The sequence below is a fragment of the Sorex araneus genome, chromosome 6 (assembly GCF_027595985.1).
Source record: "Sorex araneus isolate mSorAra2 chromosome 6, mSorAra2.pri, whole genome shotgun sequence".
Lineage (NCBI taxonomy): Eukaryota > Metazoa > Chordata > Mammalia > Eulipotyphla > Soricidae > Sorex > Sorex araneus.
The window spans coordinates 80,867,026-80,879,193 of record NC_073307.1 but is presented as its reverse complement, the minus strand read 5'-3'; the positions used below and the strand labels follow the sequence as shown (position 1 = coordinate 80,879,193).

Here is a 12,168-nt window from a genome sequence, read left to right as displayed (position 1 = left end):
AGGTGGCCAGGCCGCAGGGTGGGCTCCACGTCCGCCCGCCGCAGCAGTGCCTTGGTGCTCTGCGGGTGCCGCGCCTCTGGGAACAGCATCCCGAGCCCGTGGTGGCAGCATTTCCGGTGGAACTGGAACGCGGCTGGACCACCTTCTCCACCAGCTTGAAGGGCTGCTGGATGCGGCCTGGGTCAGCTGGACGAAGGGCACCATGCCCACGTCCACTTTGCACACAGCTGACCCGCGTTCGATTTCCCGAACCCCATACTGTCCCCCTGAGTCACAGCAAGAGTGATCCCCGCGTGCAGAGCCAGGAGTGAGCCCTGAGCACTGTCTGTGTGGCCCAAACCACCTTGACTTATTGTTTTATATTTAACACCTTGCCGTTTCAGAGAAAAAAAAAAAGACTTACTAAAAACAAATTTCAACAAGTTTTCCTAAGGAGCAGAAAGAAAATCCATCATTAGCTGATCACAATGCACTAAGTATTTTTGATATTTACCTCCAGGGCAGGAGCGATAGCACAGCGGTTGGGCGTTGGCCTTTCATGCGGCTGACCCGAGTTGATTCCTCCGCCCCTCTAGAGAGCCCCGCAAGCTACTGAGAGTATGGAGCGCACACGGCAGAGCCTGGCAAGCTACCCGTGCGTATTGGATATGCCAAAAACAGTAACAGTAAGTCTCTCAATGAGAGACGTTACTGGTGCCTGCTCAAACAAATCAATGAGCAACGGGATGACAGTGACAGTGACTTCCACATTAACAGGATCTCTCCACCGTAGAGTCAAAGTATATTAGGTCAGGAATGACTTAGAGGGTTGGAGAAACAGTACAGGGAGTAAGGCCCGTGTCTTGCAAGGGGCCACCCGAGCATTATCCCCAGCACCATATGTTCTCCTAAGCATGACAGGACGTGGCCCTGAAGGTTCCTGAGCACTAGCAGGAAGTCCAGGTCATTCCCACACTGCAGGGCTAAGCAACAATGCATCCATGGGTCCTCCACTGAGTAACTGGATGGCCCAGCTAGCCAAGAATTGCGGGAAGCGGGCTTCAGGGTATTCCCTAAGCACCAATTGGGAGGCCCAGGAAAAAAAAAGAACAATTTAAGATTTTTCTGCAAACACTGAAATAAACCTTAAGAGTAAATGCAGAAATGAATTTTAAGAGTTGATATAATTTTTCCTCTTTTGCAGATTCTTCTTATCTTTCTTATCTTTCACCACTCTTAACCATGAGTACAATCATTGTAAACATGAAACTGGTTTCAGGTTTTTTAGGATCTCTAAAAACATTATTAAGAAGTGGACTCTCACCAACAGAAATAAGAAATGAAAATGAATGATCCATCTACTACGCTTCTGGAAATACTCTTTAGGATTGTTCTAAGTTTCCTGTTACAGGAGAATTTTTTAAAATCTCATCTCTTTTTACAATGCAGTATAGGGGCTGGAGCAATAGCACAGCGGGTAGGGCTTTTGCCTTGCACGCAGCCGAGCTGAGTTTGATTCCCAGCAACCCATATGGTCCACTGAGCACTGCCAGGAGTAATTCGTGAGTGCAGAGCCAGGTGTAACCCCTGTGCATCGCTGGGTGTGACCCCCCAAAAAAATTAATTTAAAAAAAGCAGTACAGTATATAAACACTAACATATGAACCAAGAAAATGAAATAATTTGATGTTGGTAATCTTAACCTCTTTCTCTGAAAGGTCTCCTTGCAAAAGGCTGACTTTTTCCTTCAAGTCCTTAAGATCTTTCTTGTAGTTATCAATTTCCTCTTGCTTCTCTCGCTCATCTCTGTCTCGCTGTTCCTTTAAGCGCTCAATGGTCCGCTCCTGGTAACCAAGAAGATCCATATGTAAGAAAATCTCGGATTACTTCACATTCAGCTCTCAGCTGAAAAATTTCACTCATGCATCTGCCATCCACAATATGGCCGTGTTGTTAATAATTAAGTTCTTTAATTATTCTTCCATCCTTCCCACTTAACCTTGCTATAACAAAAATCTGGGTTTGTTTCTGTATCCCTTACATTACTTTTCCCATAATCTCAACTTGTATTAGCTATTACTAAAGTATTCTTTTGGAATAACTCCATCTAACTCCAAAGTAAAAAAAAAAAAAAAAAAAAAACCTGAGACAATCCCCACACCTGAGAATAATAAATAACAATAGATTCTTTAAATATAATTCACATGTTTCTCACAAAGTAATGAAAACAATTCATAATTCATGCACCAACAGGGGAGAGTTCTGGGAACTATGAGTACATTGAGACTAAACCATTAAAAATACTAAACAAAAAGAAACCAGTAAAACTTCTTTCTCTCAATCGATACTCAGGATGCTTGAAAATTGCAGCATCTTAACTATATTCCCCAATACTTCTGAATATAGTCAGCTATCAAATCTTGATCCCTGGCCGGCAGCCTGAAGCATTCTGAGCCGAAGAGGCCTATAAGGGACACTGACCATCTCCCTTTAAAACTGTGCCACCAAGATTCCTTAAATATCTGTCAAAGGCATTAACATCTGGGGGGGGATTGGCACAGTACTCTGCAAACTATAAAATAATGACTTCAATATTATTGTAAACCTCAACAAAACATTTTTTAAATATTTAAGTAAAAATATCTTTATTCCTTAAAAAATTCTTCTAAGACAGAAAAACTTGCCATATTAAGCCATTCTAATTTAGCCAAAAATTCCTTTAAAATTAGGTTTGCTCACTAGGTCCAAAATGAAGCAAACTGGCCAAGACTAGAATATTGGCAAGTATATTGCGAGCATAATTAAAATTAGTGAATAATTCAGTTACCAACGAGGTATAGTAATGGTGAACTAACCAGATACCACCTCCAGATGGTCAAAGCCTGATCTTCCAAAATCTCCCAACTCCAGATGACCCAAGAGTTAATTAACTTTTCTTATTAGAAAAGAAAGTAGGTGGGGAGCACACAGCTGGTGCTTTAGAATTTCAGTCCCTGCCCTCTGGTGTGGAATCCATCTGGCCCAGCAACAGTAGCTTAAATTGGCAACGAAATATTTTCTCTCCCCTCACACTTCACACGTCAGTAACACAGAGGCCTCCTTTCTCTTCTGCCCACAGGGACCTCCTGCTTCTGCACCCCCGCCTTTCACCAGGGGAATTTGGAGCTTAAGGAGAAAGCGGAAGAACCGTGTCTGGAAGAGTCTGGGGCAGCCACTCACTTTCTCGGCAAGAGCCTCCTCCAGAGTTGTCAAGGCAGTGTCGGTGTTGGTGGTGTCGGCCTGCAAGGATTTGACGCGCTCCTTCAAACTGCTCATCTGCTTTTCCTTATCTCTAAGTTGCTCTTGAAGGTTTTCGATCTGGGGATGCACACACATTTAAAGACGGAAAAAGACAATTCAGAAAAAAATACAAAGAATTGCAATAAAAATCATTTTCAGTTGGAAACAGGTCACTCAGCAGCAGCTGTGAGTGGTGTATTCTGTGGAAGGAACTTCATGCTAAGGCGCTAAGGTTTTTGAAACTGCCCGCAAAACTTCAGAGTTTAGAGCCAGGATCGGAAAAGAAAATTTTTAAAAGTTTATATAGAGAAAGTGGCTAGGGAAGTAGCTTGTGGGCCCGAGGTGCATGTCCTGCATGCACTGGGACCTGGGATCAACCCCTGGCTAGGCGTGACTTCTCCCAGGACAATCAGGCACAGCACCTCCGGGCACAAATTTGAATCTTCAGCACAATTGAGTATTGTTGGGATAACCCTGGAGCACTGTTTGGAAGGAATCACAGAGAAAAAAAAAAGAAATTCACACATGGGGCAGTCACACATACATTTAATAAATGTCTACATACTAGGGAAGGAAAAAGAGCGGGTAGGTGGAGAAAGACCCGTATGGAGAGAGAAACTACAAGGGAAAAAAGTCATGAGAAACTGGACTAACTCCAAAATGTTACTATAAATGGCAAAAAGGTTTAAGGGAGAATAAGAAAGAAACATCTAGAGAGTAAGTGAGGAGGCTAGGGAGAGCACCTCTTCAATGCTACTGAGAAGTTAGATTTTGTATTATCCTTTATGCGGCAAGCATCTTCAATGTAACTGCTTGCTATATTTACTCTTTCATGTGCATTTTATTACATTCACATTCATTTTCAAAAAAAAATTGTTGGTAGATAAGCTGGAGAGATAGTACAGTTAAGACACTTGCCTTGCATCCTGCTGACCTGAGTTCTAATCCTCCAGGCCACAAATGAGCACCCCTGAACACCTCCAAATGTTGCCCAAATCCTCCAGATTATTTGCTCGAAGGTGTGTACATCTTTCTAACATATATCTGGTACTAGTGATGCAAAAACCAGACCTATGTTTATTGTTATAAAATGGTGACGAAAGCCCCATCCTGTAGCTGAGTTCAAGCCATGAATGGTTTTATATACTATATACATGAATGGGTTGTATGTACTATACAAATAAGCGGGCCAGAGACAGACCTTCTGCTTTGCATGCAGGAGGCCCAGGTTTGATCTCTGGTACCAAAACATATTTCCTGCTATTCCATGGATAGGAAGAATTAATATTGTCAAAATGGCAATACTAGCCAAAGCACTATACATATTCAATGCGATCCCTATAAGGATACCCATGAAAATCTTCAAAAAAATGGATCAAACACTCCTGAAATTCATATGGAACAATAAATGCCCATGAATAGCTAAAGCAATTCTTGGGGAAAAGACGATGGCAGGCATCACCCTCCCCAACCTCAAACTCTACTACAAAGCGATAATAATTAAAACAGCATGGTACTGGAACAAAAGCAGAGCCACAGACCAATGGAAAAAGGTGGAATATCCCTACATACAACCCCAATTGTATGAAACATCTAATATTTGATAAGGCAGCAAAAAATGTAAAGTGGAGCAAAGAAAGCCTCTTTAACAAATGGTGCTGGCATAACTGGACAACCACATGCAGAAAAATGGGTTTTAGACCTCAACGTAACACCATGCACAAAAATCAGATCAAAATGGATTAAAGACCTCAACATCAGACCATAATCCATAAGGTACACTGAAGACAAGGTTGGCAAAACCCTCTGACATTGAAGCTAACAGTATCTTCAAAGAAGACATGCCACTGACCAACCAAGTGGAAACAGATAAATAAATGGGACTATATTAAACTAAGAAGCTTCTGCACTGCAAAAGATACAGTGACCAAAATACAAAGACAATCTACGGAATAGGAAAGAATATTCAACCGATACCCATCAGATAAGGGGTTGATATCAAGGATATATAAGGCACTGGTTGGAATATGCAAGAAGAAAACATCCAACCCCATCAAAAACTGGGGCAATGAAATTAACAGAAATTTTCTCAAGGAAGAAATATGAATGGCAAAAAAGGCACATAAAAAATGTTCTTCATCACTAACCATCAGAGAGATGCAGATCAAAACAACTATGATATACCACCTCACACCACAAAGAATGGCATACATCCAAAAGAACAAGAGCAACTGCTGTTGTCGTGGATGTGGGAAGAAAGGGACCCTCTACACTGCTGGTGGGAATGCCGACTGGTTCAGCACTTTTGGAAAACAGTATGGACGCTTCTGAAAAAATTAGAAATTGAGCTCCCATTTGACCCAGCAATACCACTGCTGGGAATATATCCCAGAGAGGCTAAAAAAGTATAGTCAAAATGACATCTGCACTCAAATGTTCATTGCAACACTGTTTACAATAGCCAGAATCTGGAAAAAACCCGAGTGCCCAAGAATAGATAACTGGTTAAAGAAACTTTGATACATCTATACAATGGAATACTATGCAGCTGTTAGAAAAGATGAAGTCATGACCTTTGCATGGATCAATATGGAAAATATCATGCTAAGTGAATTGAGTCAAAAAGAAAGAGACAGACATAGAAAGATTGCACTCATCTGTGCAATCTAAAGTAACAAGATGGGAGACTAGCACCCAAGAATAGTAGAGATAAGTACCAGGAAGTTGGCTCCATGGCTTAGAAGCTGGCCTCACATGCTGGAGGAAAAGGCAGCTCAGATAGAGAAGGGAACACCAGGTAAAGTGTGGTTCAAGGACCCGCTGGGGATGGGAGGTGCACACTGAAAGTAGACTATAGATCAAACACGATGGCCACTCAATGTGTCTATTGAAAACCACAACACCGGAAAGGAGAGAACAAAAGGGAATGCCCTGCCACAGAAGTGGGGTGGGGTTGGGTGGTGGGAGGGATACTGGGATTATCGGTGGTGGAGAATGTGCACTGGAGGAGGGATGGATACTCGAGCACTGTATGACTGAAACACAAGCACAGAAAGTTGTAAGTCTGAAAATAAATAAATAAATAAATAAATAAATAAATAAATAAATAAAGTTAAAAACATTAAAAAAAAAGACCAAATATGATAACCTCTCAGTATCTGCATTGAAAACCATAATACTCAAAAGTAGAGAGAGAGTATGAGGAATATTGTCTGCCATGGAGACAGTGAGAGGGTGAGAAAGAGGGGGTATACTGGGGATATTGGTGGTAGGGAATGTGACTGGTGTATGATGGGTGTTTGATCATTGCATGATTGTAACTCAGACATAAAAGCTTGTAACTATATCTCACGGTGAATCAATAAATTTTTTTTTAAAAAATCACAAGACTATGAGATCATTACTAAGTAATTCTAAATCCAGAACCCTACCCCTAAAACACTACTAAAAATATGTTCAGAGGTTAAAAACAAAAAAGGAGAAAATAATAAAAAGCAAAGGTGAACTAAGAATCTTTGCAGAAACTATTATTATTCAAGTATTTAGTAAGAAACAGCATATTATTACTATGTTATTACATTAAAACCTTTACCCCCTTATGGAAGTTTTTCTCTACCTTTTTCAGTCATGTTCCACCTTCCACTCTTGTATCCTCCTGTCAGGACCCCATTTATGCAATTTCACCTTGGAACAGAGCTCAGGGCTGGTTAGCTAATCAGTCTGGACTAGTTAGTCATCATCAGTTGGCAAAGAGGTCTACAATAATCAATAATATATAAACTCTGAAAAGGAAAGATTTGGGGCTGGAGTGATAGCACAGTGGGTAAGGTGTTTGCCTTGCACAAGGCTGACCCAGGTTCGATTCCCAGCATCCCATATGGTCCCCTGAGCACCGCCACAGGTAATTCCTGAGTGCAGAGCCAGGGTAACCCCTGTGCATCACCAGATGTGATCAAAAAAGAAAAAAAAAAGGAAAGGAAAGATTCACTAAATCTCCTGACTTTTGGTCAATCCTCCAATTTCTGGTCCTACTACTCTCTAGAGAAATGTACGAGAAGGTCACACTATAATTTACCAAAACAAGCAAGTTTTCCTCTGGATTATTTGAATTTGCCTCTGAGTTTTACTTAAATTTTAGAAATATCATCCAGTGAACATTGAACAGTATACAAGAGTAACCAAGTGATGAAAAAAAAGTCAAGCAATGCTTTTAACTTCATTTAGGTTGTTATTCATATTCTCAATGACCATTTATGACCTTTGGTAAGTTCAACAAAGGTTTTCAAGGGTAATCAGTTATTTCTTTGATTCAGTTTCTCTCTCAATTGGGTTCTTCTCATTAGATAAAATACTGAATGGATAGTATAATGAATAAATAGCCAGATGCCATACTGGACAATTTACTTGATCTTTTGAATAACTTTATACAAGAAAAGACCACTAGTAAACCTTCTAATTCTAAAATACAGCTGTTCTTAGAATGTGGAAGGTAAGGATATTTTAAAGTAATGAACATCTTAAAAGTATTACTCTACTTTATCTTAAAAACTGTCCTATGTTATATAAGTCATACCTTTAGATCCTAAAGACCACTGCTCTGAATCAATTTTAGGAATTGCGAGAAGAAGCAAGTTCCTAATAGATATACTGATCGAATAAATAATGAACAAAACAACCTTGTACATTAAAATAACTAAATAACTTAAGAAAAAGGCTGGTGAGGGCCAAAATTACTGACAGTCAAGATCTGGTTGGAAGACAATCATAGAAATGGCTCAAAAATTATTTTTATGTCTAGTAAGCAAATACAATAGCTTGATTGACCCTCCAGTACTAAAACTACTCAAAAAGATAAAAGGAATCTATAAATTCACAAGAGAAATCCTTCTGAGACAGGGCAACACTAAAGATACCAATTCATCAGTATCAGTATTTTCAAAAGTAGTATCTCCACTCCCCATCCCAACCTCCCAGCCCCCGGGAAATGCTGGAAACCTCCAGCATTGCAGGACTTTAAAGTAGAGTACATTTCCCAGAGGGTGCAGAGTAATTTTTTTATTCTGAAAAGACGGTAATAGGTCAACCTCTGATCTATATGAACAGCACTGCTTGAAATAACAAAGGCTATCTAGGTAGAACAAGGCTGATGCTGATAATTTACACCCTTTTAATCAGAATATCATCCTGTTAGTTAAGCATGATATCACAGTCCACACAGATGAATAATGTCCATTTTTACACCTTAAGAGCCCTTGGATTTCATTTGATTATCATAAGTAATTGAAAAATGACCAGGGAGGTAGCTCAGAAACAGAACGTTTGATTTGACTTGCTTGTTTAAGGTGACAAGTCCTATCCCTGACTTTCCTCCCTCCCTTCCTCCTTCTTCCTCTCCCTCTTCCTCTCTCTGTCTCTCTCTCACCTCTCCCTCAAAGCATTAAAAACTTAAAAAAATCATCAATCATGGCATTCTTTTCAAATACCCAGAGAAATGTTAAAAATAAATACTCTATAAAAATACTATGCTACCAAGTTTGCTAAGGTTTTGGCTAGGCAGAATAAGAGAAAAGAGATCCAAAGCTTAATGTTCCTTGCCTATAAGAAATGCAAGTCCCACCGTTTAAAATTTTCTCAATGATCAGCTAGCCACAAAAATTTCTTGGATACCTGGTCCAAGCTGAGACTTGGGGCAACTTCAGGAATGGGGTGGGCCAAGATACATCCCTACTGAACTTCTAGCAGCCACACTCGCACCCCGAAGCTGCCACCATGCCTCTGGCCAGACTGCCCATTAAATATTCTGGATTTTCTGGAGCACATGACCATGTATGTGGCCATGCAAGACCTCCAAACTCTACAATACTAACCGCCTCGCAGGAGCCACAGATTGGATGGAAATGGAACATAGAAGCCAACTAATCTCAACTAACAAAAACATTAACACAGAAGGCTCAACAAGTAAAAACATCTTAGTAAACCCTCAGACAAAGATTTAATGTCCCCATGGTGAGATACATTCATTTTCACAAATTTTCTTTTACTGAAGTATGTTTTGATCAATCCATTTGCCATTTGGTGGTAACAAGTAATATGAAATAAATTACTATGGGCCTACTACAAAGGACCATTGAGAAAATAGTGGCGGGAAAGCGACAGTGGTGGTGGGATTGCTGTTGGGAAAGTGGATGCCTGTGACAAATCATCACGAACAACTGTATAAACACAGTGTTTACATAAAGTCTGTAGCACTGCAGCATTGTCGTCCCGTTGTTTATCGATCTGTACCAGTAACGTCTCCATTGTGAAACTCTTCGTTCCTGTTTTTGGCATATCAAACATGCCACAGGTAGCTTGCCAGGCTCTGCCATGCAGACGGGATATTCTCGGTAGCTTCCCGGGTCCTCCAGGAGGGATGGAGGAATTGAACACGGGAGGAAAAAAATAAAATTTCCTCAGTAAACTTGGATACTTTTCCTAATCAAAAAAGCTGTTCGAGGGAAGAAAAAAAAAACCTCTGTGATTACAGAACGATCAAACAGATAAAAGACACAATACATGTCTGATGCTTGCAGGTATTTTTTGGTTAGGGAGGGTACATACTGGCGTGGCAGAAAGAAGGAAGAGCAAGAAAAGCTCTTTCATCAAAGCTTTGACTTAATAACTCCTTCAGGTGGTTGATTATTTCAACTTCACAAGGAGAGTTGACAGATACCTGGGCATTTATCCAAACAACCATTCCCACAAGTGAAAATGCAATGCAAGTTAACTTGTGCCAAATTAAAAGCAGTTTTTATGCAGAAGGAAATACTGATGTGTTTCAAAACTTTGATTATGCAATTTTTTCGAATCTTTTGTCCCTTCTAGATATTTATCCAAGTATTTATTTCTCTGACAAGTTCCTGCTATACAGGGCCTTCTGAGAGACCACTAAATGAACCTTCCTCACAATAGGACTCTTACTCTTCTATACTGAGATACAACCATTTCTCGGGCTTAAACTGCATGTTTAATCAAAAGAGAACTTAAAAACTTCAAACTACATTTTACAAAATTCTAAAAATATTAATAAGACATCTAGATACGCAGAGAGATGCCTCTAAACCCCATGTCAGGCTGCCTCATGGGAGGCAACCAGGAGATGGGTGGGCGAGTCCCCCTCCCCACCCAAACAGAGCCCCAGCAGCTGAAAACCTCCAGAACTCAAGCACCGCCATGCCCAAGGCTGCTCTCCACAGGCTCAGACGAGCCTGACCCATGAGCAAATCTGCTAAAAAACCCAGATATGTTGGACTTGTGACTGAAAACTCCAGGCTCACGAGAAGTCTGGGATGGGTGACCTTCCCCCATCTCCCTGTGCTTCTAGGAGCCTGGCAGCTATGCCCAGGAACTGCTTCTGGCGCCATATAATCTCATTAACAGCCATGATCCAGAGTCTCAGAAATAAAGCTCTCAGAAAAGAGTAACACAGAATGACATGCCATAGAGACACCATCAGACCCCACAGTCACCACCCGATTAAAATAAATTAATTAATAAGTGACACTTGTTACTGATTTTGGAATATCAAATATGCCAATGGTAACTTGCCAGGCTCTGCAGTGTGGGCGGGATATTCTCGGTAGCTAGCCGGGCTCTCCAAAAGGGAACCTGGGTCAGCCGCGTTTAAAGCAAACGCATACATAAATATAATGGTGGGGATGGAGAAATAATAGAGCAGGTAAGTCTCTTGCCTTGCGCAAGGTTAACCTGGGTTCAACCCCAATACTATCTAAAGTCCCCCACTACTGCCAGGAGTGATTCCTGATTAAAGATTCAGAAGTAAGCCCTGAGCACTGCTAAATGTGACTGCCCCACCCCCCCGCCCCCAGCAAAATAAATAAATATAAAATAGCATGATTTTGTAAACAAAAGTTTCATCATCATCATCATCATCATCATCATCATCATCATCATCATCATTCTGGTGATTGTTGAATTTCTTGAGCAATCTCAGTAACGTCTCCATTAGTCTTAGCCCTGAGATTTTAGAAGCCTCTCTCTACTCATCCTTCCCAACAATGCCACATTGGAGGCTCTATCAGGGTCAGGGGAATGAGACCTAGCTTGTTACTGGTTTTGACATATTAATACACCATGGGGACTTTGCAAGGCTCTCCCATGAGGGCAGAAAACTCTCAGTAGTTTGCCAGGTTCTCCCAGAGGGAGAAGTAGGCTATAAGATATCTTGTGGCCTTGCGCTTCTGGGAGCTTGCTTTTAAGTCATTTTTTTTTAATTTAAAAAAATTTAAATTTTTTTTTAAACTTTTAAAATTAAAAGTTTAATTTTATCTAAATAAACATAAAAAGAACCTACTCTGAGGCCAGAGAGATAGTACAGTGGGTAGGGTGCTTGCTTTGCATATGGCCTTCCTGGGTTTTAACCCAGCACCCCATATGGTCTCCTGAGCACTGCCAGGAATGATCCCTGAGCTCAGAGTCAAGAGTATGCCCTGAGCATCACCAGGTGTTGTCTCAAAACAAACAAAATAAATCTGTTCTTTCTGACTTTCTACCAAAAATAACAGAGAAAGAGACCAAAAACAATCTCCCCAACCTTCAGTTTCTACACATCAGCTTTCCATCACTGTTAGATCCATATACACGATAGAATGTGATTCCAAGATTTAAAAACAAGAAGACGATGGCAAACATTGGATGGTTGTTCCTATACATGCAATATGAGAAAACAAAGGAGATGAAGAAGTGAAACATAAATATAACAATGGACACTGGCAACAGAACTGAGGTTATCAGAGGGGAAAGAGTGGGGGAAGAAAGACTGCGGGTGCTGTCTAACAATGGTGGGTGCTTGTCAATTTTTTAACTTTATAATTTTTTAATAAATCAAAATTCTAAATACGGAAACCTAGC

At 40.6% G+C, this 12,168-nt stretch overlaps 1 protein-coding gene across 9 annotated transcripts in view; it reads right to left on the bottom strand.

Annotated features, from left to right (window-relative positions):
- Positions 1–12,168, bottom strand: part of ERC1 (ELKS/RAB6-interacting/CAST family member 1) — a 518,184-nt gene that overhangs the window by 327,107 nt on the left and 178,909 nt on the right. For all 9 annotated transcript variants that reach the window (XM_055141299.1, XM_055141303.1, XM_055141300.1 and 6 more), the window contains exons 8-9: positions 3,199–3,336; positions 1,683–1,823 (exon numbers count right to left, since the gene is read on the bottom strand). In XM_055141299.1, the coding sequence (XP_054997274.1) occupies positions 1,683–1,823; positions 3,199–3,336 (279 nt within the window). The remainder of the gene's footprint in view (positions 1–1,682; positions 1,824–3,198; positions 3,337–12,168) is intronic.